At 53.4% G+C, this 25,984-nt stretch overlaps 2 protein-coding genes across 2 annotated transcripts; one reads left to right on the forward strand and one right to left on the reverse strand.

Annotated features, from left to right (window-relative positions):
• Window positions 1–354: 354 nt before the first annotated feature.
• Window positions 355–1,851, reverse strand: CLPS (colipase). Its single transcript, XM_062187466.1, has 3 exons — window positions 1,768–1,851; window positions 934–1,056; window positions 355–471 (listed from the first exon to the last, which is right to left on the reverse strand). The coding sequence occupies exons 1-3, from the start codon at window positions 1,849–1,851 to the stop codon at window positions 355–357; spliced, it is 324 nt and encodes a 107-aa protein (XP_062043450.1).
• A 10,372-nt stretch (window positions 1,852–12,223) lies between these two features.
• On the forward strand, window positions 12,224–25,155 carry LHFPL5 (LHFPL tetraspan subfamily member 5). Its single transcript, XM_062187467.1, has 3 exons — window positions 12,224–12,635; window positions 18,535–18,771; window positions 25,122–25,155. The coding sequence occupies exons 1-3, from the start codon at window positions 12,224–12,226 to the stop codon at window positions 25,130–25,132; spliced, it is 660 nt and encodes a 219-aa protein (XP_062043451.1). The 3' UTR covers window positions 25,133–25,155.
• Window positions 25,156–25,984: the final 829 nt, after the last annotated feature.

The raw sequence follows: 25,984 nt of genomic DNA on the forward strand, positions 1-25,984 counted from the left end.
GGGCCATCCTAGGGGGAGGGGCTGCTCCCCAGAATTGGAGAGGCTCCCAGCCCTGCCTGGCCTGCCCAGCAACCTGGTCTCCAGTCTCCCACCTGTTTGGCCACATCCTCTGGCCCAGGTGCATCCGTCATTTGCGTGTGGCCTGCCCAGGCGGGCAAGGTGCGGTGGAGCAAGAAGGAAGACACTGGCTCACAAGAACCACAGGAGGCTGGAGGGTTTGCACGAGGACTTTAATCGCCAGCAGCTCGATTTGGTCTTGGAGGTGCTGGTTAGGGAGGTGGCCAGTTGTGAGCCGAGGTGCCCTGGCTAGATGCAGGGGGCCTCTGGGGGCGGGCGGGGCTCAGTCTCTGGAGGTCAAACATCAAGGCAGACGCCAAAGTTGGTGTTGGTGATGGAGCCCACGATGGACTTGTCTGCCTCGCAGGTCAGGCCGCGCTCACAGGGACACTTGTAGTAGACGCCGTAGATGGTCTGCGCAGGCGCAGGTGGAGCCCCGGAGCCCCGAGTCAGGGCTGGGTCACCTGCCCGCCCCACCCCACCCCACCCTGCTCACCTCCCCTAGCTGCTGGGCTCCTCAGCGCTGCTTCTCCTGGCCTCCTCTCTTGAGGGGCAGTGTGGTTCTGGGCTCCTCTCCGTGGCTCGGGTGCCCTTACTAATGTAGTCTCTCTGGGGTGCCTCTCTCTGCCCACCCATGAAATGGGGATAGCAAAGCCCTGCCCACTCCCATCTCACCGGCCAGCTGTGAGGGCGAGGGGAGATGATGGCATGGGACAGGGCTGTGACGCCGGTGGACAGTCCTGCCTTTCGTCCCCTCAACATCTGGGGTCCAGGTGGACTGTCCTCCCTGATCCCGACCCCAGGCCTCCAGGGCCGTCATCCTTGGTGGGGGGCGCCCGCCTGCCACCGCATGCCTCCCAGCCTCCCGGCACGCACCTGGGGCGAACACTCGCTGTTTTCGCTGGCCTTGGGTGCGCAGCGGGCCAGACCCAGAGCGCTCGAGTGGTGGCAGCAGCCGCTCTTGCACTGGGCGCTGTTCAAGCAGAGCTCACCCTCCTCCTGCGGGGCGGGTGACAGTCAGCCCAGGACCCCCGCCCCGCACTCCCGAGGCCAGCCGCAGACTGGGGCCAGTGTTCCCAGCAGTGTGACCCAGGGGCGGAGGAGCAGCCCTGGGCTGGGAGGGGGACCCGGCAGTTCCAGTAGCGGCTGCACTACCAAATGCTGACCCCGCGTAAGCCACTGCCCCGAGGCCTCTCGCGAACGTGCGTGGGGACCTCTCCGGGACCCACAGTCCTTGAGGAATTGGGGAAAGCTGAGGATCCCCCTCCGCCCCCACAGCCTTGCATGTGGAACTCAGGGGGTCCTGGGCCCTCCAAGCTCGGATGTCAAGAACCTTTGGACTCGGTGGGTGACCCCGCAGGGCTTCTTTCTCTGTGACCTTGACCTCCGTGGCTAGGGCCCTGGGAAGGGCAGGATCTGGAGCTTGCTGGCCTGGGTTCCAGTCCCAGCTATGTGGCTCCAGGCAGGCTGCTTGACCTCCTGGCCCTGTCCAGGACGGGTTGGTGATAACTGTCTCTATGGCACTTGGAAGATCAGATGAATCCACCTTCCTGGGCACCGAGAACTGTGTCTGGTGCCCCTGCAGTACAGGCGCCCCTGCAGGCCAGCAGCTGGGGCCATTGGCGGAGCTTTTTAAACCCCTTGACTTCCTGAGCTTGTGAATTCCTTACCTGGGGACTGAGATGGCTCCTCCCCTAAAGACCCTCTTACCAGGTTGATAATGATTCCCCGGGGGCCAGGGGCTGCGTAGGCCACTGCGAGGGCCACAAGCAGCAGGACAAGGACCTTCTCCATGGTGAGTGGGACAGCGTGTGTGAGCCGCAGCTGGCAGGTCAGATGGCTGAAGACCTTGCCAGCTGGGGTGTTGGGGCCTTAAAAGGGGCCCTGCCCCCATGTGACCCACCTTCTGCATCCCATAGGGCCCTCCGTGAGCAGAGACACAGCTGTGGCCAATCTGCTCGGGTCCTGATAAGGTCCCAGACCGACCCCTGGTGGCGTGTGTGTGCATGTGTGATTGCTGAGTGCGTGAACCCTCGACACTTCTGCCTGTTGTCAGCTCTGAGAGTTACCAGCCGGGCAAATCGTCTACCTGTCAGGCTCTCGGTCTCCTTGTCACTCAGCTAAGGAGACTTTCAGGAGCTGTGAGGGCAGAATTAGCATGCATGTATTGCCACTGTGAGTGTTATACATAGAGAACTGTAAAATTCTGTTTCTATTCTGTATCGCCGTACCTATAATGTTTGGAAGACGGACTGGTCCACGTAAGCATGGGGTAACTTCTAGCTGCCCCAGCGCTGTGCTAGGCAGGGCAGAGACTGGGGAGAGACAAGGTGCCAAGGCCTCCTTACATTTCGTGTCCTAGCACCTCTCTTGTCTCACGCTGGTGCAAGCCCTGGCTTTGGCCCCATGCACACCCAGGTGAGGAGTCCAGCCTCCCCCAGCCTTCTCTGCAGCCCCCTTGAGGGATTCTAGGGCAGCCCCGGGTCCTGGGGCTGCCCAGCTCTGCAACCCGTGGCCAGGGTGTGTGTGTTCTCACTCTGGTGTACCTGTTGCTACCTGCACGAGTGATTTGGGAGTCTTAGAGGGGCCTTCTTGGAACTTCTCTCCCCTTTCCTTCCTGCCTCACTTAATACCAGCAATTCCAGCATCAAGCCTCATCCCTTCAGGTAAGCTTCCCCCCCTCGTGTCCTCACCCAAGGCCACGTGTGGGCAGGAGCAGGCTGAGAGTGAGGTCTCGTGAGCCTCGGGGGCACCAGGGGCTGAAGGCTGGGAAGGGCACAGGTGTCTGAGTGTGTTTAGGCGTGGGAACAGAGCAGCTTTCGCTGAAGCATTGGTCCTGGCAGCCAGAGGCCTCCCATTCTTCCTCTCCTAGCCCAGGTGGTGCAAGATAGCTCCACGCTGAGGCCCCAGAGGGGTTACCTTGAATACAGCTTTGATCCAGACCAATCTGTCTTCCACACTTGGCATTCAGTCTCTCCAGGGCCTTGGACAAGTTATTTAAGCCTTGTAAGCTCCTGGAGCCCCAGTTTCCTTATCTTCTTGGCGGGGGGAAGGGGGAATGAAAGCTTCTGCTTGGTAAGATTAGAATTGAGTGAGACTACATGTGTGGGGCCCCGTGGCAGCGCCTGCATGAAGTAGGTGCTTAGCCACGTGATCACACCCCCAGCTCCTCACCCTCACTTCCCCAGAGTGTGGAATAGGAGGGAATAGCTGGAGATCGTCAGAAAGCAAGAAACCCATCTGGTTCCAGACCTGCAGAAATACCATAGGTACAGGAACACCCTCCTCTCTCTTTTAGGGAACTCAGTGTTTGTAATCATTTCCCCTCTGAGCTCCTTCTACTCCCTCATTCTCTTTCCTGGACCTGCTGCCCCTCCTGGGAGGTGAGCTGCAGAGAGGGCCATCACTGCCCCTTCCCACAGTCAAGACAAGCAGTGGGGGAAGGCTGTTCCCACCTGTGAGTGGCGCCTTGATCATGCATCCGTCCTATCCAGCTTCCCAGAGGAGAAAGACTGGGGTTTTCTTCCCTGCAAACAAAGAGTGCAGCAAAAATGGACAGGTCTACATAATCGCAAGATATAAGCAAGAATTAAGTACTTGTTTCAAAACCTGATAAGGTTTAACCAACCCCTCCCCAAACTAAAGAGAGATTTGCTTTGGATTCTTTTCCTTAAAAGAGAGAGAGAGAGAGAGAGAGAGAGAGAGAGAGAGAGAGCGCCACGGTTTGATTCCAGCATGCAACCATCTGAGTTGAACACAGGTTGTGACTCCATTTACATGAAGCTCAAGATGGAGCAAAACTAACACAGATGGGGCCAGCGCTGTAGTGGGGCATAGTGGGCTAAGCTCTGCCTGCAGCACCCATCCCATATGGACACTGGTTCAAGTCGTTGCTGCTCCTCTTCTGATCCAGCTCTCTGCTATGGCCTGGGAAAGCAGTAGAAGATGGCCCAAGTCCTTGGGCCCCTGCACCCATGTGGGAGACCTGGAAGAAGCTCCTGGCTCCAGGCTTCGGATACACTCAGCTCCGGCCATTGTAGCTATTTGGGGATTGAACCAGAGGATGGAAGACCTTTCTCTCTGTCTCTCCTCCTCTCTGTCTGTAACTCTACCTCTCAGATAAATAAATAAAATCTTAAAAAAAAAACTAACACAGGTGATGTGATGGAGTCTGGGGAGTGGTGACCCCCGGGAGGGATACTGGTGAAGAGGGTGCAGGAGGGAGCCTTCTAGAATGCTGGTGATGTTCTGAATCTTGATCTGGAGAATTGATAACTTCTATAAGAGCCCATCTAGCTGTGCTGTTGAGATTTGAGTGTCTTACTCTAGGTCGTGCAGTTACTGTGCCTCAAAAGGAAAGAGCAAGGTTCTCCCTGGGGTGTGTGGTATCATGCGCCTTGCTGAGCGGCACAAAGGCCCAGTGGCTAGGGAGCCCCATCTGCCTTCTTCAAAATCTGCCCCAGATGCACAGGGCGAGCCTCTTGCAGCCATCTGTGCATCTGAGCTCACGCTAAATGAGCCGTCTGCACTCCCCACCGGCGTGGACTGGACAAGGGGCAGACATCTGACCAAGGCGCCTCTCCCGGGACACAGTCTTGTGTGCAACAGGCCTCCTTCAAGTTCACCTGAAACTTGGGGCCAGGTTTTCTGCATGCTGATGCAGACAGAGAAAGCGGCTGTGCAGAGAGGAGGGAGGACGGGCCGGCAGTCACGGAGAAGCACCAGCAGCCAGGCCCGATGTCTTGGGTGGCTTTGCAGAACTTGGTTGTACCCACGCAGCCTCCCCTCCCCCTGGCTGGAAGCCTTCCTGCCTTTTGGGGGCCAGAAACCCTCCCATATTCCTCCAGTATCTCTCCTGTGTTAAGTCACAAACACAGACATCTCAGTTCAGGCTCACAGCCCTGAGCCAGGGTCAAATGTGTGACAAGACTGAGATCAAAGCCGAGAGCAGACCGGCAGTCCACTCCAGGTTCAAGTTCCCCCCTTGGCAGGCTCAAGCTGATGCACCATGTGTTCTCCAACCCCTGCCCGTGGCCTGCACTGGCTGCGGCTCTGGGATGGACGGCGCCACCTGCGCCTCGTAGAACGGGCACTTTTCCAAACACAGGTCAGGTTTCTTTACCAAAGGAGTGGGAACGGCTCTGGGCAGACAGCAGTCAATTCATTTTAGTTGCCCAGCTCACTAACGCCCTTCTTCCCAGCTACAGGTTGGATTCCAGCTACAGGTTGACTTGGGTAACTGTAGGACCCCCAGATCTCCCTTGCTGTGTCTGTCACCAAAAATCACAGAACGCTGTGGCCACTCTCACTCAGCCAGGTGAAGACTTTTCCTGGCGGGATTGAGTCTGAGCCAGGGGCCTGGAACATTCCTGGACATTGATATGGATGTTTCTGCTATTGTCCAAAAACACTAGAAGAAACTGGCCCAGGCTCTTACACCCTCATATAAATTCCACGCTCTGCCGGCCTTGTTACAGACACACCTGGGAGGAGCACCCTTTTCTCCCACTATGCATCACGGCGATGAGCCAAGGCACCCTGGGTGTAGGTTCTCCTGATAAATGCTTTGGGCAGCTGGATCAGCTTGGCATTTAGTACTTCTTTCTCTGAGATGCCAACCGGCCCCATCTTGGGAAGGTTTGGGTCACTCCTTTGTGCAATTCTCCTGCCACTGCTGTTGGGCAATTTCAGGCCCAGGTTAGGGGGCCATGAAACCATCACAACACCTTCCAGGCGCTCTGAAGATCCAGCCTCCGTCGGCTTGGGCAAGGGTGGGAAGCGAGGCAGTGACTCTCAGATCATCATCCTCAACACTCAGCTTCAAAGCCTCCCGTGCCCCCTGCCACTGTCCTGACCTGGACCGGGTCCAGTGAGGAGTAGAGCTCTGTGGCTTCAAGGCCGTGGTGGGAGGATCTCGACAATCTTCTGGGCCCTTGATGCCTGCTTGTCCTGCCTCATCCTCTGTTCCTGCTGAAACTATGGCTGCTGAAACCGGCGCTCTGTTCTCTTGGTACCGTGCATCCTTGCAGCTGGCCGACCTCTGCTTGAAGTCCGTTTTTCTGTATGGACCATCCCTACTCTCTCCCAGTTTCCCTTCAAAGACATTGCAGATTTTTGTAAGGTCAAAACCACCAGGTTTGTAAGACCAATATGATAGGGCAATGGCCCGAAGTCTCATCTGTCACTGCCCCAGCTCGAAGCCCAGGATCTCTGTGTCACATCACAGAGTTTGCTCACATAGCTCAGTAACCTTAGCCTTGGGGCTGGCGTTTGGCACAGCAGCTAAGCTGCTTGTATCCCATATTTGAGTCCCTGCTACTCCACTTCTGATCCAGGTTTCTGTTAACATTCACCCTGCAAGGCAGCAGATGATGGTCCAAGCAGGCAAATTCCTGCCACTCTGGTGGGAGACTCTGAATGAGTTCCAGGTTCCTGACTTGGCCTGGCCCAGCCCCTGTTGTTGCTGGTATTTGGGGGAGTGACTCGGTGGCTGGAAGATCTCCTTATGTCTCTCTTCCTTTCAAATTAAATTAAACATTTTTTACCTTAGAGGCTAAATTGGAAAGTTATTGACCGTCAAAGAGAGAAGAAAAGAGAGTAAGATATATAAATGTAAACATGACACAGCGATGAAGACAATATGCGTAGATGCCAGAGTCCTCGTGCCCGCACACAAGGTCTGGCTGTGGAACGGACTTGGGACCCTCCCCTCTTTCCCCCATCCCACGTTCCCTTTGCCCTGGGCCTCCGTCTCTGTTGGTTAGCATTCTTCGTGCCATACAGTGACCCACACCTTTCCCGAGCTATCTGAGCCCCTCATGGTCCTACTCCTGTGTTGGGATACTGAAGTCGTCCATTCATTTTTCCTTCCTTCCATTATTTTTCGCTCTGGACATGGTGGTAATGAGAGGCAGCTCAGGTAACTCCTGAGTCCCACACATACTCCTCCGTGCCCCCTCTGCATGACAGCTCCCCACCAACATTCGTAACCCCTCCTTCTAAGGCTAGAATCTATTCGACACAGTGAATTCGTTCTTCTGAGAACACAGTTCTATGTGCTTTGACGAATATACACATTGTGTAGCCACCATCACAATCAAGGTGCAGAGCACACCGTAACCCTAAGAAATCCCTTCATACTGCCCCTTTGCAGTCCATCTCACCACCCTGTGGTTTAGCCTTTTCCATATGTAACACAGATTCAATCACAGTGTGCAGGTTCTTTGACGGTGTGGCTTCTTTTACTTAGCGTAATACATTTGGGATCAGGGAACTGCATGATGCTGCAGTTACTCAGTAGTTTGTTACTTCTGTATTTAAAGAATGATTTCGTTGTTTGAAAGACAGAGTGACAGAGAGAGGAAGATACAGAGAGAAAGATCTCCCATCACTGCTTCACTCCCCAAGTGGCCACAACAACCAGCTCTGAGCCAGGCTGAAGCCAGGAGCCATGAACTCCATCCAGGTCTCCCACGTGAGTGGCAGGGGCTCACTACGTGGGCCATCTTCTGCTGTCTTCCCAGACACATTAGCAGGAAGCTGGACCACAGCAGAGTAGCCGAACTCAAATTGGCACTCCAAATACAGGATGCTGGTGCTGGAAGCGGTAGCTTATCCCATTGCGCCACAACACCTGCCCCAGTTTGTTACTTTATGCTGCTCAGTAGTACTCCACTGTATCAAAGGAACCGCAGTATTTTTATCCCTTCACTAGCTGAAGGATAGTCAGATTGTTGCTGTAAAGTTTTGGGAAATTAGGAAGAAAGCTGCTATACACATTAGTGTGTGCACAATCCATGTTTTTCTGTGAACATAAGTTCTCATTTCTCTGAGACAAACAGGTAGGAGAGAAAAGGCTGAGCCGTACGACAAATGTTTGTTTTGATTTCCAAGAGACAATCACAAAGCGTTCTAAGGTGACTGAGCCGATATGTATTGATACCAGCAACATTAGCAATATAGGAGTTCCAGTTGTTCCATGTCAGTTGTTTTAAGTTAGCCTTTTTAGGTAGACATAATAATGTATCATTGTGGCTTAATTTGCATTTCCCTACTGGCTAATGTTGAGTATTTTTTCATATTTGCCATCCAAATATTTTCCTTGATAAAGTATTTGTACAGATCTTTTGCCCATTAAATAATTGGTTTTTTCCCCTTTATTTGAGTTTCGAGAGCTAAGAATATTATATGGGTGGACTCCAGGTTTGTCTGTGTTGGGGTACTGACTGAGGCTCACCAGCACTCAGAGTGAGTTGTCCTGTTCCACGGACAACCCCCTCCACAGCAGCAGCTCTCTGGAGAACACTCCCATGGGACCCAAGGACCCAAATACTCTGGTTTTGCCCCTAATCTTTGGGCTCCGTCCACGTGCCTTGTTCCCCAACTCACCTAATGCGCCAAACTTGCTTTGTCCGAGGTGCTGATCATCCTGCTGGTCCATGAGCCGCTGCCGACAAAGTGGGATAGCAGGTGTATTAGTTTCCTAAGGCTGCTGTAATGAATTACTCCAAACTCAGTGGCTTGAACAACAAAAATCTGCTCTCTTACAACCTGGAGACAAGAAGTAGGAATCAAGGTGTCAGCAGGGCTTTGCTCCCTACAGAGGACCTAGGGGAGAATCCATCCCATGCCTCTTTTGGTTTCTGGTGGTTGCTGGCTTCCTTGGCTATGGACACCTCCCTCCAATCGCTGCCTTCATGGTTCTGTCTCCTTTTCTTCTATGTCTGTCTTCTCTGTGGATCTCTTATAAGAACACTTGTCATTGGGTTTAGCGCACACTCAGATAATCTGGTAGGATCTCCTTATCGAAAGATCTTTAGCTTAATTACATTCTCAAATAATTTTTCCAAAGAGTTACAGGTCCTGGGATTTAGGGTGTATATCTTTTGGGGCTAGATCGTCATAACACCTGAAGTTCTGCCTTCCAGGCCATAGCAGAGAACTAGATCAGAAGTGGAGCAGCCAGGACTCAAACCTGCGGCCATATGGGATGTCGGCATTGCAGGAGGTGGCTTTACCTGCTATGCCACAGCGCTGGTCCCATAATATTGTTTATATTTATTATTTGTGGGGTTTGAGGGAGAACAGAGACTTTGGCTTAGCTCTTTCTAGCATTGTATACTTTTAGCTCAAGAGTCATGGACCTGAGGTGAGGATTTTACCAGTTACTGAGGTGATCTTATGCAATCACTTGGGAACGTGGGATGGTTTCAAGACCTTGCAGTTCATCAATCTCATACTCTCTGAATCTTTGTAAAAATGATCCTATGGGGGCTGGCACTGTGACACAGTGGGTTAATCCACTGCCAGCTGTGCCAGAATCCCATATGGGTGCTCGTTCGAGTCCCGGCTGCCTCACTTCTGATCCAGCTCCCTGCTAATGCACCTGGGAGAGTGGCAGAAGATGGTCCAAGTGCTTGGGCCCCTGCACCCATGTGGGAGACCTGGATGAAGCTCCTGGCTCCTGGCTTCGGACTGACCCAGCCCCGGCTGATGTGGCCATTTGAGGAGTGAACCAGCAGATGGAAGCTGTCTCTCTCAGTCTCTGTCTCTCCATCTCTCTCTCTGTAACTCTGTCTGTTGAATAAAATAAATAAATATTTAAAAATAAAAAATGGTCCTATGTCCATAGCAACCAGGCTTCACAGACGCTTTGCGGCAGATCACATCAGGGTCTGGAATTTCATTTTATTCCTTGAATAAATCCAGACACTGGAGCTTATCTGGGCCATCGTAAGCAGGCATCCCATTCAGTGTTCCTGATTTCTTCATTCCCTTTAAGGCTATCTAGAGCCCAAACCACTCAGTTCCCCAAACTTGACCTTCAGATGGCTCGTGGTCCTTTGTTCACAGCTGATACCTGATGAGCTGTTTCTGCTCTGGGTACCATGCATAGGCTGCTGTCTTCCCAGTTCTGAACATAAACAGGAGTCTTAAAGCTCTTTGCATAGCCTGGAACCCCCTTTCTGGTGCCAATATATGGGTTAGAGAGGGCTTTTTGGTGCCAACAGCCAAAGCCCACTTAGGCTAATGAAAGCAAAAGGAAAGGAAATAGAAGGCTATTGAGTGGGTCACAGAGCTGTCTGAGGTGGGACAGGAATCAAGGTGGCTGAGTGGAAGGAGCACATGGATTGTTTCTTGATAAGCAACACCCTCCCCCCATGTCAATTCAGATTCCCTAGGGAGACAGGGATGCCCCAGCTAGGATCACGCACCCAGTCCTTTCTCTAGGGTCTGCCTGTCCTGAGACTGTCTTCTCCCCACAACCTTGGGGAAGCTATACCAGGCAAACAAATAAGCATTGTCCACCCACTCTTAAGAGGAAGATTCAGGCCCTGCTCTGGGGGAGCTCCCAGTCTGATGGTGGAGACAAGGCTTTGTTCTGGATGAACTTCCGGGCTGATGGTGAGGGTTGGTCACAAAGCTAAAGAGGAGACTGAAAAGGAGGAGCAAACACAGGAAATGGTACAAATATGTTCAAGGCAGGGTTGTTTTTAAAGACTGGAAATGCCAAAAACACATCAAGGAAGAAGTTGTTAGATAATTATGGTATGTTCCTACTCTGCATCACTCTACAACATCGTTATACAATAGCTAAAATCATGTTTTTGAAAAGAATAATGTGAAAAAATACTGATGGTATAATGCTAAGTGAAAAAAATTGTATACAAAATTTATAGACATTAACATCCAACTGTGTAAAGCAGTGTGCATAGAAGAATGAAGATGCAACAAAATGTTAACACAAGTCATAAAAATAAAAATCGACATTTTAAAATGCTTTGATATGTGAAACCCTGGGTTCAACATTTTACATGTTCTGTTACCTAACCTTATATGATAGATACTCTTATCACCCTCAAAAGAGAAAGAAATGAGGCTCTGGAAAATTATGTCCATGGATGGTTACTTAGCTAGCAACTGCTTGGCCCAAACTCAGCTCTGGCTAAGGCCTAAGTCCATATTTGTGAGATGATCTTGTCTCTCTTTCACTCTTAATGTTATGAAAAATTTTCATTTTTTTAATGTATACATTCCTCAATTTTTCTAGCTCTCTATTGTAGGCATATATTTGTAAAATCAAGAGAAATATGTATCTTTCAAAGTGACAAAGGGAATTACTCAACAAAGACATATAAACCAGGGGAGAAAGGCATTGTATTGACGAAGAGTGTGTGCTCAGGCCCAGGAGGGCTCGGACAGGATGTTCTTTGCTGTGCTTTGTAGTTGCTTCTGGCGTCAGGATCAGAATGCATATCTTACTTGTACTACATGCCCAAGGTTTTCACAAAGGTCCCGGAAATGTGTGTTATGAAAAAAAATGCATGAACTGCAAAGGGTTTTTTTTGCAGCAAAACAAACCTGGGTTGTAATCCATTTCCCATGACTTGTTTGCATGCTATTCGTGCTATATACATAAACAGCTCGCTGTCTTTGAAGGCAGGGGCCCTGTGCTTTGGGATTCAATAGTTCTAGCTTGGGTAACCTATGAGTGACAGGTAAGGATGCGAAAGCAGGGAACCGCAAGGGACAACCAGCAAAGAGTTTGCAGGCCTCGCGGGTGGTGGGGTGGGGGCGAGAAAGGGCGAGAGGGAGCCCCGGAGAGCGAGGCGGGGATGTGGGCGGCGCTTCTGTGCGGGGGATGTGGTTTTGCGGCTGGGAGGAGCCGAGAGGGGGAAATGTGACAGCCGCAGCCCCGCCTTGAGAAGCAAGGTCCGGACTCCCAGGGCACAGGGCGGGCGGCTGGAGGGCGACGTTCAGGTCTTGACGGCCGCACGCCCCACCCCTGCCGTCCACCCCGGCCCCGCCCCGGCGCCCAAGCGCTGGCCGCGGTGCTGAAACTCGGTCTCCGCGCTGGGCGGCCGAGGGGGCGGGGCTCCCCGGAGCGCTGAGCTGGGAAAGGGGAGGGGGCAGGGCGGCGCCTCTGGCCGGAAACCTTGGCGGTTGCAGAGAAGGCCGGAGGCACCAGACAGGCCTGGCTAGAGCCGGCGCAGGCCACCGGCCAACGTTCCCCGACGAAGCCAAGGTTGTCCGTGTCCCTGGCCAACCTCTTCCTCCCACTTTGGAGAGACCTTCCCCTTGGGCCCTGACCTCAGCCTTCTCCCCAAAACTCGGTTGAGGAGCCACCCACCGTGGGGGCCTCCAACAGCAAAGGCGCGCCCACACGATGGTGAAGCTACTGCCGGCCCAGGAGGCAGCCAAGATCTACCACACCAACTACGTGCGCAACGCGCGCGCCGTGGGCGTGATGTGGGGCACGCTCACCATCTGCTTCTCGGTGCTGGTCATGGCCCTGTTCATCCAGCCCTACTGGATCGGAGACAGCGTCAGCACACCGCAGGCAGGCTACTTCGGACTCTTCTCCTACTGCGTGGGCAACGTGCTGTCCTCCGAGCTCATCTGCAAGGGAGGCCCGCTGGATTTCTCCTCCATCCCCTCCAGAGCCTTCAAGACCGCCATGTTCTTTGTGGCCTTGGCCATGTTCCTCATCATTGGCTCTATCATCTGCTTCAGCTTGTTCTTCGTCTGCAACACGGCCACTGTGTACAAAATCTGCGCGTGGATGCAGCTGGCTGCGGGTGAGCGGGGCTGGGGGGCTGGGGGAAGGCAGGGGCCCCCATGGTGCTCCTCTGTCTTGTAGCCTAGCCGTGCTCCGTGCTTTATGGGAGATTCTGAGGAGCAGAGGATCTTGGGATGGCTGAGACAGAAAGGACCCTAGAGATCAAACTGTTCCACCCGCTCATCTTACCGATGAAGTTCAGAGCCCAGAGGGGGAAAGCGACTTGCCTGGGAGTACAGGCCATCTAGGCCACCACACCAGGGGTTCTTGCAGCTCTGAGAGTGAGGAAGAGGGAAGCTCCGTGGTCCGCTATGTGGGCAGAGGACCAAACCCCAGGTGAACAGAGATGTCAAACCCTGTCTCAGTGCCCTCATCTGTCACTTCTGGGCGATATTCTTTCTCCTTGAACAGTGCCCGGACACCGGTTCCCACTCCTTCCTTTCCACCCCGAACTGCTCTTCGGGAAGGTGCCAAGGTTAGCCTTGATTTTGAAGTGTGACTTCACGCCGAGTGTGGCTTCTGCTGCGGGAACTTGTGTCTGAAGTCTGCTCACTCTCTGTGGAGTCTTGAGTCTGTGTTCCCTGCTCCGAGGATTCCATACTTGAGGCGGCAAATGCAGTGATGCTCGGAGCTGCAGGGAGGCTGTGCAGGTTATTTAAAACTCCACAGACTAGGAGGTCATTGTGGTGCTCTGGGCAAGGCCTTTCCTACCCTTCTTCCTGTTTCTGGCCCCAGGCAGGCCTCTTGGTCCTTGGGCCAGCTAGTCTTGCTCTCCTCTGGGGCCCAAGGAGAGGCCCAAGACCTTGTCCTGCAGTCTTTGGTTTCTCAGTCCTTGCCCACCCCGGTTTTTCACAGATTGTCCATGCTGGTGACAGGAGCAGTGCTGGGGCCTGGAGGCTACAGGGAAACCATCACAAGGGCACTGGGTAGAGTGAGAAGCTGAGTAATAGGTGGGAAAAAAACCCGAATCTGAATCCCAGACCACCAAGCACACAGGACCAGGCTGCAGAGTTGGAGGGGACCCTGGAGAGCTGCTCCCTGACTCTAGATGAGGACTCTGGGGGCTAAGAGAGAGGATCTGACTTGGCCAAGGCTGTGTCAGAGCAGCTGGCAACGGAGGACGCCGTGGTGCGGGTCCTGGGAAACTCGATGTATTCCGTGCGCGAACCTGATGAGGAGGAGCCTCATCCCAGCGCAGCGAGGTGCCGGCTCCTGTGTTTGACCGAGGCGGCTTCTGGGGGCTGAGACGAGCGACAGACTTGATTCCCACACTTGCACTAAGGCCACTCCCCTGGCTTCAGAGCTGCCCCCAGACCCTCCCACTATCTCCTCCTCCTCTCTAGTTTCCTTGTGGATTACAAGAGGTCAGGGCAGGTGTGAGTCAAGTCATGGTGGGCAGAGAGGAGAAAGAAGGGGGAATAAAGATTGAAGAGCAGTGGCCGGCGCCGTGGCTTAACAGGCTAATCTTCTACCTTGCGGCGCCGGCACACCGGGTTCTAGTCCCGGTTGGGGCGCCGGATTCTATCCCGGTTGCCCCTCTTCCAGGCCAGCTCTCTGCTATGGCCCGGGAAGGCAGTGGAGGATGGCCCAAGTCCTTGGGCCCTGCACCCGCATGGGAGACCAGGAGAAGCACCTGGCTCCTGGCTTTGGATCAGCAAGATGCGCCGGCTGCAGCGGCCATTGGAGGGTGAACCAACGGCAAAAAGGAAGACCTTTCTCTCTGTCTCTCTCTCTCACTATCCACTCTGCCTGTCAAAAATAAATAAAATAAAAAAATAAAAGATTGAAGAGCAGAATGGATCCTGCCGCACTGGACAGCTGGCCCTCCCATCAGGGCCCTCACACCACGGCTGTGGGGTGCTGGAGACTCACCCTCCCATCCTCAATGCTGTGCCCCTGCTCCCCACCCCACCTCCGAACATTCTGCAACAGGTGTCATTGCTGAGCAGGCCTGGGTCATTTGAGTCAGACCTATCTGGGTCACGGACCTGGAGACACTGATAACAGAGGTGGCCAGGTGCCATCCCATGAAACATTTATACCGGGGGCAGGCAAAGGTGGTGTCACGTTCCATCGCGCTGAGCTGGGAAGGGAGGATGAGCCCGAGGGAGGAAGAGGGGGGGTGTGCCCCACAGCCAGCAGCTGGGAGAGGCATCCACCTGAGGAGCCCCAGACCGGTTAGCTCAGGTTAGCTCATCGTTGTCAAGAAGCCCAGGAGCGAGGAGGGGGTGGGGCGGGGCGGAGAGTAGGCCTGGTGACGGGAGCATCACTGTGGGGCTGTTGCTAACAATATGAATAGAGGTTCTGGAAGCCGGGGGGTGCTCTCAGCCCCTCGCAGCAGAGGGAGAGCAAAATTACCTGTGATCTCTGGGTCTTGGTGACCTCAGGTGTTAGTCACTTTGGGCTGCTGGAACGAACTATCATCAACAGGGGGCTTAAGCAACAGAGCCTAATTTCTCACAGTTCTAGAAGCAGGGAGCCCGAGACCAGGCTGCCAGCTGTCGGGCTCTGGTGAGAGCCTCCGTCCCGGTTGCAGACTGCTGACGTCTTACATGGTGGCAAGAGGGTGAGAAGGCTCCCGGGGTCCCTTCTATGAAGCCACAGTCCCACCCTCCGAAGGCCTCGTCCTCTGATGCCATCGCAGGGGCCGTTAGGATGTCAACGTCAGAATTTTGGCGGATGTAGGCCGGCGCCGTGGCCCAACAGGCTAATCCTCCGCCTTGCGGTGCCGGCACACCGGGTTCTAGTCCCGGTTGGGGCGCCAGATTCTATCCCGGTTGCCCCTCTTCCAGGCCAGCTCTCTGCTGTGGCCAGGGAGTGCAGTGGAGGATGGCCCAAGTGCTTGGGCCCTGCACCCCATGGGAGACCAGGATAAGCCCCTGGCTCCTGCCATCGGATCAGCGCAGTGCGCCGGCCGCAGCGCACCAGCCACGGCAGCCATTGGAGGGTGAACCAACGGCAAAGGAAGACCTTTCTCTCTGTCTCTCTCTCTCTCTCACTGTCCACTCTGCCTGTCAAAAAAAAAAAAAAAAAAAAAAAAAAAGAATTTTGGCGGGTGAAACACTGAGTCTATCGTACGTCCTCTACAGGATGTGGCAGCTCTCTGCCTTCTCCCTAGGATCCTTATGAGGTCATGCGTGTCAAACCCCTTGCCCGGCACATAGTAGGTGCTCAGTTAATGTGAAAAACACAGAACATGCTTGAGCATTCAGGCTGGGAAGCGACGCCACGGTAGCGAACAGCTCCCAAGCTCCCAAGCTCCAAGGGGCTTAAAGCACAGGCCTGCCTCGTGTTTATGGCACACAACCACTAGCATTAGCTGTCCTGGGCTACAGTCATTGCAGAGGACATTCCAGAAGGTCTCCTGCCAGCAGTTAAAGGAGGCCAGGAAGTCCCCATATTTCTGCTCATGCCTTATTGGCAAAGGAAGTCATGTGGCTGTGCCCAACCCCAAGGGAAGGGGTGGGGAGCACCATCCTGCCAAGCACCTGGTGTGCTTGTGAGCAGGGCTAGTGATACCCACACCCTCTGAGGTGGCTTCTCTCTGACTACTGTGCCGGTAATAATAGCAAGGACTGACACTGCTTGGCTGCTCGTGGTGTGCGAGACACCGCAGTAAATGTTTTCTACACAGGCTCACACTCAGTTCTCACAAGCCTGCTGGGAGTTAGGCACTGGTCTGTCTTACAGATGAGAGAATGGGGATCAGAAAGGATGCGTGAATTGGCCCCAGAACACCACGCTGGTCTCTATTGAGAGCCCTGAGGGACCCCAGTGTGCCCAGAGCCAGGGTTGGGGGGATGGGTGGGCTGCTCACAGGGGCTGTGGCGCCCCCAGGGACAGCTTGTCTCCAAGCCAGAGGCCCTGGGCCTTTTTGGGAAGCCCTACGGGGAGATGCTATGAAAGGGGAAAGGAGCAGAGGGTGGGGGATGTGCATGGTGGGCCGGTGGGCTGACATGAAGGGCGGCTCCTGCGCCTGCACCTGCTTGGAGCCCCTGCAGATGCGAGGCGCCATGCCTGCCCTGGGGGGCTGGTCTCACACCACGTGGGGAAGCGCCTGGCTATATAGGTCTACCGAAAAGCTGTGGGAAGGGTCCCTTTCGCTCACCCTGCTTATCTTCCTGAAACTCTTCTCAGTTTGTCAAGAAGTCAGATGTCGCTCCTGAACACACCCAGCCCTTTGGAGCGATGTCACTCTGGGTGTGGCAGAATAAACTTGAACATCAGGGAAGTCAGAGGGGGCTCAAGCCTCGGCTCTGCTTAGCTGAAGGACTGAGTGAGTTGCTTGGTTTCTCGGAGCTCTCAGTTTTCTACTCTGTAAAGTGAGGACATTAGAATCTGCCTTACTTTGCAGGACTGTTGACCGGTCCAGATGGTACATGAAGTAGTTTTTTTCTTTTAAAGGTTTATTTATTTATTTGAGAGGTAGAGTTAGAGACTAAGAGAGGGAGAGACAGAGAGAAAGGTCTTCCATCCGCTGGTTCACTCCCCAGGTGGACACAACAGCTGGGGCTGAGCCCATCTGAAGCCAGGAGCCAGGAGCTTCTTCCGGTCTCTCACGTGGGTACAGGGGCCCTTGTACTTGGGCCATCCTCTGCTGCTTTCCCAGGCCATCAGCAGGGAGCTGCATTGGAAGTGGAGCAATTGGGACACAAACCAGCACCCACATGGGATGCCAGAACCACAAGCAGAGGCTTAACCTACTACTCCACAGCGCCCCCGAGGCATTCCCAGGGCCAGAGCTGTGGCCTATCAGGTAAAGCTGCCACCTGCGGTGCTGGCATGTCACATGGGCACCGGTTCGAGTTCCAGCTGCTCCACTTCCAATACAGCTCTCTGCTGTGGCCTGGGAAAGCAGTAGAGGATGACCCAAGTCCTTGGGTCCCTGCACCTGCATGGAAAACCCAGAAGAGGGGCTGGCGCTGTGGCGTAGCAGGTAAAGCCGCCACCTGCAGTGCCACCTATGGGCACTGGTTGGAGTCCCAGCTGCTCCTCTTCCAATCCAGCTCTCTGTTATAGCCTGGGAAAGCAGTGGAAGATGGCTCAAATGCTTGGACCCCTGCACCCACATGGGAGACCCGGAGGAAGCTCCTGGCTCCTGGCTTCAGATCGGCGCAGCTCCGGCCATTGCAGCCAACTGGGGAGTGAACCAGCAGATGGAAGACCTCTCTCTCTCTCTCTCTCTCTCTCTCTCCCTCTCTGTAACTCTGCCTTTCAAATAATAAATAAATAAATCTTAGGGGAAAAAAGGGCATTCCCAACCCTGACCTGAGAATAAGGATTTTAAATTTTGCCAGAGCTTCTTAGCTTCAAGGAAGTGTGGGCAGTGGCTCTGCACTGCACTGAGGGGGGGGGGGGGGGACCTGCTTGAGTGAAAAGCTCAGGAAGGCGGCAGCCAGGGGCGGGGCTGGAGAGCCTTCCCGTGTCCCCTGACTCCAAGATGCCTGAGTTCTAGAGCATCTCCTGTGCTATGTACCGGGAAAAGGCAAAATACAGCTACTCCAACCACGGCCTGATGCTTTCTTATTATGCTTACTTCTGAGATGTTGGACCAGGACCAAATGTACATCGAGAGACAATGTCCCAGGGCTGGGACCAGAGTCTGGGGGGCTTGGAAGCCAGGCGAGGCAGTGCCTCACTGAGTCCAGGGTGAAGAACATGGCCAGCGGCCTGCCAGGCCACCCTGCTGTCACAGCAGATCCGCCCTGGGCCACGGAGCTCAGCTCTCCGCACCTGCCCCTAACTGCTGGGTCCCAGGGCCCCCCTGGGAGTCTCCCTACTGTGTTCTATGGAAGGCCAGTAGGAGCCGCATCTTATGCGCGTCCAGGCTGTTAACGCGCGATACAGCAGTCCAGGGTGGACGGGGAGCTGGGTGTAACCAGCCTTCATAGCAGCTGCCACCCCTCTTGTCCCCTCAGCCACGGGCCTGATGATTGGCTGTCTGGTCTACCCCGACGGCTGGGACTCCAGCGAGGTGCGGCGCATGTGTGGAGAACAGACGGGCAAGTACACGCTGGGCCACTGCACCATCCGCTGGGCCTTCATGCTGGCCATCCTCAGTATCGGCGACGCCCTCATCCTCTCCTTCCTGGCGTTCGTGCTGGGCTACCGGCAGGACAAGCTCCTCCCCGACGACTACAAGGCAGATGGGAAAGGTAATCCGCCCTCTTCCACGGCAGGGTCCCTGCGTGCCGACGGGCATGCGGGGAGAGCTCTCGGGCAGTCCCCTGTGTCTCCTGGCTGCGGGCTGGAGACACCAGAACCAACCAGTTACAGCCCTGTGCTTCCCGAGGATAAAGACCAGGGGTGGTTGGCCGGCGCCATGGCTCAACAGGCTAATCCTCCGCCTTGCGGTGCCGGCACACCGGGTTCTAGTCCCGGTCGGGGCACCGATCCTGTCCCGGTTGCCCCTCTTCCAGGCCAGCTCTCTGCTGTGGCCTGGGAAGGCAGTGGAGGATGGCCCAAGTCCTTGGGCCCTGCACCCCATGGGAGACCAGGAGAAGCACCTGGCTCCTGCCATCGGATCAGCGCGGTGCGCTGGCCCCAGCGCGCGGGCCGCGGCGGCCATTGGAGGGTGAACCAACAGCAATGGAAGACCTTTCTCTCTGTCTCTCTCTCTCACTGTCCACTCTGCCTGTCAAAAAAAAAGAAAGAAAGAAAGAAAGAAAGACCAGGGGTGGGGGGCTGCAGGCAGTGGATGACAGGGTGCCAGGAGGCCTGTGTGTGCCCCAGGGGGGTCCGCCCAGCCCTGCTCTCTCAGAGTCTTCAGGGGCAAGAGCCCTCACCCAGCCTGGGGAGGAAGCAGGCGCTGGGGTGGGCCTTGAAGTAGAATGGGGAGTTTGCCCAGAGGGGACAGCAGGGGTGCGTTGTTGGGGGAGGGAGAGGAAGCCCAGTGGGCACACCCAGGGAAGGTGCAGAAGTGGCAGCTCCTGGAGTGCATGGTGGGGGCCTGAGCGCCCCTGTGGATTCCTGGGGGTCCGCCCTGTTTCAATTCCCTTTCATCCAAAACCCAAGCCACCAGTCAGAAAGGCCAACTCCAGCCGACCCTCCCGGCACCGCCCTGCCTGCTCCCTGTTGACTCCCTTTTTCTAGGTCAGTGGCAAAGGAATTGCCTGAAGGAGCTGGGGCAAGAAGTCTCATCAACAGAGTTTCTGGAGCATCTGCACGAGCAGAGTGACAGGAAGCTGGTTCTCAGGGGCCCCTTCTGTTTAATCCTTCCGGCTCCCTGTGAGGTCCGGTTGGAGCTGGGGGTTCCAGGACCCAGCAGGAGCTCTCAGAGGCATTTTGTCTTGCTGTCAGGCCCAAGGCAGGACCACCCCTGAATCTGTCTGGATGCCTGCATGGGGCATTTTCTACCTATTTGAAGTCTTTCTTTTTTCATTTTTTAGTTTTTCTTTAGAGACAGAGAACGCAAGCACTCCCATCCATTGGTGACTCCCTTAAATGTTCACGGTAGCTGGGGCTGGGCTGGGTGGAAACTGGCCGGAAGCTAGAAGCAGGGAGCTGGGAAATTGCAGGAACCCAAGCGCTTGAGTCATCCCTGCTGCCTCCCAGGGTCTGCATTAACAGAAAGCTGGCGTCAGGAGCCAGGGCTGGCACTTTGATGTGGTGCCTTAGCCACTGTGTTAAATGTCTACCACATCTTTATTTATTGAAAGGCAGAATTACAGACAAAGTGGGGGAGAGGGGCTGGTGCTGTGGCATAGCAGGTTAATGCCCAGGCCTGAAGCTCTGGCATCTCATATGGGCACCAATTCTAGTCCTGGCTGCTCCACTTCCGATCCAGCTCTCTGCTATGGCCTGGGAAAGCAGTGGAAGATGGCCCAAGTCCTTGGCCCCTGCTCCCATGTGGGAGACCCGGAGGAAGCTCCTGGCTCCTGGCTTCGGATCGGCGCAGCTCTGGCCGTTGCGGCCAATTGGGGAGTGAGCCATCAGATGGAAGACCTCTCTCTCTCTCTCTCTCTCTCTCTACCTCTCCTCTCTCTGTGTAACTATTTAAAATAAATAATCTTTTTTTTTTTAAGAGTGTGGGGGGGAGAGAGAGAGACAGATTCTCTCTTTGCTGGTTCGCCTCTTCCCCCCACCCCTCCAATGGCTGCAATGGTCTGAAGTCAGGAGCCAGGAGCTTCCTCTAGGTCTCCCACGTGGGTGCAGAGGTCCAAGCACTTGGGCCATCATCCACTGCTTTCCCAGGCCATAGCAGAGAGCTGGATTGGAAGTGGAGCAGCTGGGGCTTGAACCACACCTTATGGGATGCCAGCATTGAAGGAGGCGGCTTTACCAGCTATGCCACAGTGCTGGACCCCATGTAAATCCTCTTTAAGATGCATTTACATAAAGAGATGGTTTTGTTCCTTTGACGTTCTCTGTATTTGTCAGTGCATTTTCCCTCTGCCTTCATCTCCCATGCACTCTGTCCTGTCTTCTCTGGAAGGAAATCCTTTCTCTGTGTACTTTAGTTCCTTCCCTGTTGTACAGCGCTTGTTCTATTATTTTTTGCTTGTGACCTTTAAGGAAACACCTACATAACCTTTTTGCAGCCAGAAAGTTACTAAGTACAGGTTGCTTTTCTTCTCTCAAAGAACACAGTTGGTTTCAGGAAAGTCAGTTGGAGTCTGACTTTCAGGAAAGTCCGATGAGGGGACTCACACTTGTACCTGTGAGCAAGGCTCTGCTCTCGCATTCATTGCTTCGAGCTACAATAGTGGAAGTGACAGAGCAGGGCCAGGGTTCCCCTTTGCACAGGAAAGAACCCAGAGGTAAAGTGACTTGGAAGAACACCACAGTACCAGCCCCAACTTCAGAAATTTTCTAGAAAGAAATCAAAGATGTTAACAAATGGGAAGACATCCCATGTTCATGGATAGCAAGACTTAATATTGTTAAGTTGGCCATCACTCCTCAAACTGATCTACAGATTCTACATAAGCCCTATCAAAATCCCAGCTGGATTTTTGGAGAAATTAACAAGATGACCCTAGAATAAAACAGAGACACAAGAGACCCAGAAGAGTTCAAACAATTTTGAAAGGCAAAGTTGGAGAACTCATATTTTTTCAGTTTCAAAACTTACTACAAAGCTACGGTAATCAAGATAATATGTTGCCAGCATCAAGATAGACATCCAGCTCAGTGCAATAGAACTGAGAGTCCAGAAATCAACTCAAACAATTGTGGTCAATTGATTTTCTTTCCTTTTTTATTTAGTTGAGAGGCAGAGAGAAAAAGAGAGGTCCTTTATCCACTGGTTCACTCCACAGATGGCTGCAACATCTCGGCTGGAGCTGAGCCCATCTGAGGCCAGGAACTAAGAGCTTCTGCTGGGTCTCCCATGTGGGTGCAGGGGCCTAAGGACTTGGGCCATCCTCCACTGCTTTCACAGGCCATAGCAGAGAGCTGGATCAGAAATGGAGTAGCTGGGACTCAAACCGGCGCCCATATGGAATGCTGGCACTGCAGGCAGCGGCTTTACCTGCCATGCCACAGTGCCAGCCGCCCCCCCGCCCCGGTTGATTTTCAAAAAGGGTATCAAGTTTGTTCAATGAGGTAAGAGTAGTCTTTTCAATAACCATATTGTACAAGTGGAAGAATGTAGTTGGGGGTGCTGGTACTGTGGCGTAGCAGGTAAAGCTACCGCCTGCAATGCTTGTTTCCCATATGGGTGTCAGTTCCAGACCCGGCTGTTCCACTTCTGATCCAGCTCCTGCTAATGTGCCTGGGAAAGCAGTGCACCCTAAAGCCCCTGCACCCACGTGGGAGACCTGAAAGAAGCGCCAGGCTCTTGGCACAGCCCCATATGTTGCAGCCATTTAGGGAGTGAAACAGTGGATAGAAGGTACCCCTCTCTCTGTCTCTGTTTCTCTCTTTCTGTAACTCTGCCTTCAAAAAAAAAAAAATCTTAAGAAAAAAAATGAAATTGGACTCTTAACCAAACCACATACAAAAATTAACTCAAAATTGATCAAAGACCTAAATATAAGATATGCTACTATAAAAATCTTTGAAAGAAACAGCTGTATAAATATTTGTGAACTTGAATTGGGAAATTGTTTTTTAATTTATTTATTTGAAAGGCAGAGTTACAGAGAGGCAGAGAGAGAGAGAGAGAGAGAGAGAGGTCTCTCATCTACAGGTTCACTCCCCAAATGGCCACAATGGCCAGAGCTGGGCCAATCTGAAGCCAGGAGCCAGGAACTTCTTCCAGGTCTCCCATGTGGACACAGGGTCCCAAGGACTTGGGCCATCATCCGCTGATTTCCCAGGTCATAGCAGAGAGCTGGATCAGAAGTGGAGCAGACGGGACTCAAACCAGTGCCCATATGGGATGCCGGCACTATAGGTGGTGGCTTTACCTGCTAAGCCACAGCGCTGGCCCCAGGCAAAGTCTTAGATATGACACCTACTGCACAGACAACCAAAGGAAAAAATAGATAAACTGAATTTCATCAAAATTTTAAAAATTGTATTACAAAGAACACCAAAAAAGAAAGTGAAAAGAGAATTGTATCTATGGAATACATGAAATCTATTCTCTTTATAGTAATAAAAATTTTCAGAAAATAACTCACAGGTTGGGAAAATTTTCAAATAGTAATCTGATAAGGTACTAGTACTCAGAAAATACTAAGGACTATGGTCCGGGGGGTGGGTGTTGTGGTGCAGCAGGGGAAGCTGCCACTTGGGGTGCTCGCACCCCACGCATATCAGAGTGCCTGGTCCAAGTCCTGGCTGCCCTGCTTCAGTCCAGCTTCCTCCTAAGGTGCCTCCTGGGGGGCAGCAGTGATGGCTCAAGTCCTTGAGACCCTGCCACACACATGGGAGACCCAGAGGGAGTTCCAGCTTTTGTCCTCCACCTGGCCCAGCCCTGATTCTTGTAGGCATTTGGAAAGTGAACCAGTGTGTGGAAGATCTCTCTCTCTAGTTCTCTTTCACCCTCTGTCTGCCTTTTCAGTGAGATGAAAATAAGTAATTTTATAAAAGAACTACACCTTTACCATAAAGATGAATACTCCAATTTTAAAACCAGGCAAAGGATTGGAATAGATATTTCTCCAAAGAAGATATAAATGGCCCAAATAGCACATGAAAGAATGTTCAATAGCATTCATCATTAGGAAGAAGCTGATCGAAACCACATTGAGCTACAACTTCACACCCACCAGGTTGACTGGAATGAAACGGTGAACAGTAACAAGTGCTTGTGAGCACCTGGAAAAACAAACCTTAAAGAAAAGCAGCCCTGGAGTCCCTCAGAGCTAATCACAGAGTTATTATGTGACCCAGTACTTCCATTCCGCTGCACAAAAACTGCTACACCAATGTCCACAGCAACGTAATAGCCAAAAAGGGAAAACAACGCCAAGGCCATCATCTGCCGAACGGATACACGACGTGTGTGCAGAGATAGTCCAGAAGTTCCTCATCTTTTTTTTTTTTTTAAGATTTATTTGTTTATTTATTTATTTGAAAGTCAGAGTTAAACACAGAGAAAAGGAGAGGCAGAGAGAGAGAGAGAGAGAGAGAGAGAGAGAGAGAGAGGTCTTCAATCTGTTGGTTCACTCCCCAGTTGGCCACAACAGTCGGAGCTGTGCTGATCCGAAGCCAGGAGCTTCTTCCGGGTCTCCCACGTGGGTGCAGGGGCCCAAGGGCTTGGGCCATCTTCTACTGCTTTCCCAGGCCATAGCAGAGAGCTGGAACGGAAGTAGGGCAGCTGGGACTCGAACCGGTGCCAGTGTGGGATGCTGGCACTGTAGGTGGTGGCTTTACCCGCTATGCCACAGCACCGGCCCAAGTTCCTCATCTTTTATTTCTGTTTGTGATCTTTTTGAAGAACCTTTGTGTATCCACTCGATGAAGACTATTTATTCCTAAGCAGTAAAGAGGAATGAAATGCTGACAATTTCCTACAATGTAGATGAGCCTTGAAAACAAGGTAAAGAAGCCAGATACAACAGACTGGTTTCCATTTGTGTGCCTTGGATTCCGTTTACTTAAAATGTCCAGGACAGACCAGGACATGGAGCCGGAGGGCAGATCACTCAGGAGTTCCTGGCTGGGAGGAGGGCGCAGTTGAGGGGGACCGCTGATGGGCACAGGGCTTCTTTTGTGTATGTGTGGGACGGATGAAGATGTTTCAGGAGCGCGCAGTAGTACATGTGCTGGAAACTGCGGAGTGGCTCACTTTAAATGGGTAAAAGTGATGTTGGGGAAGTAGATTTATGTGAAGGAAACATGAAAGACTGTGTTGGGAACTTGCCAACGCGTGCATGCTCCGGGTGAGTGGGTGAGTAACGAGGTACTTCTGGGCAGGCGGCCACTCCACCCCCTGCCCCGGGGCAGGTGCCCACAGCACTGGCGGCACAACTTGGGTTAAAGATGGCCCCCTTGGAGCAGTCACACCGCACAGGATTTCAAGCCGATAAAAGGAAGAAGTGCAAGGAATGTGATGGCGCTGGGGGATGGGCAGGCTTGGTTATAAACACACACGTGTTCTCTTTCCTTACAGAGGAAGTGTGAAGCCGCTGGAGCTGGAGGGCGGTGAGTGATCCCACTGCAGGGTGGGCTGCGCGCCTGTGGGAGGCCGGGCTCGCCCCTCCCTGAGGGACCCTGTCCCCCGGGCTGGGCTGCAGGGGACAGCATCTCCAGGAGGGCGGAGCCTGGAGTTCTGTGACCTCTGGATGCAGCTCCTGAGCCTTGAGGGGTGGAGGGCAGAGGGGAGGGAGGAAGTAACGGACAGCGGGGCAGGGAGTTGGGTTTCAGAAGCTCATCTTCTGAGGGGCCCTGCGCAAGTGGGGCAGCACCGTCTGTGGGTGGCAGCGTTGTCATCTGGACCCTGGTGTTCAGAAAGAATGTTATGTGATTTGCAAGAAACATACCAGAAACCCCGGTAAAGCAGCAGATAAACGTGCTAGAGAGGAAAACAGTCAGCAAAGGCAGGCTAGGATGACTGTGCTGAGCGGGACGTTTCAGCCCCTGCGTCCTAGGTCTCGGGGTGGGGGCAGGAAGGAGAACGGTGCGTCCAGGTTTAATGTCCGCTTCCGCAGAAAGCACAGCGTGTTCATTTCTTTATTATCCCTTAGTTGCTGAAAAGTGGTTTAACAGGAACGATAAGGAATACATTAAGAAGAAAAGAGCCCCCCCACCCCACAGCGTCCCTTCCCTGGGGCTGGCACTCCGCAGGGGGGAGGGGTGTGTTAGCTCCACTCCAACCATTTTCTTTCTTTTTTTTTTTTTTTTTTTTTTGACAGATAGAGATAGACAGTGAGAGAGAGAGAGAGAGAGAGAGAGACAGAGGGAGACAGAGAGACAGAGAGAAAGGTCTTCCTTCCGTTGGTTCACCTCCCAAATGGCCGCTACAGCCAGCGCTGC

This window comes from Lepus europaeus, chromosome 3 (assembly GCF_033115175.1).
Source record: "Lepus europaeus isolate LE1 chromosome 3, mLepTim1.pri, whole genome shotgun sequence".
Classification (NCBI taxonomy): domain Eukaryota; kingdom Metazoa; phylum Chordata; class Mammalia; order Lagomorpha; family Leporidae; genus Lepus; species Lepus europaeus.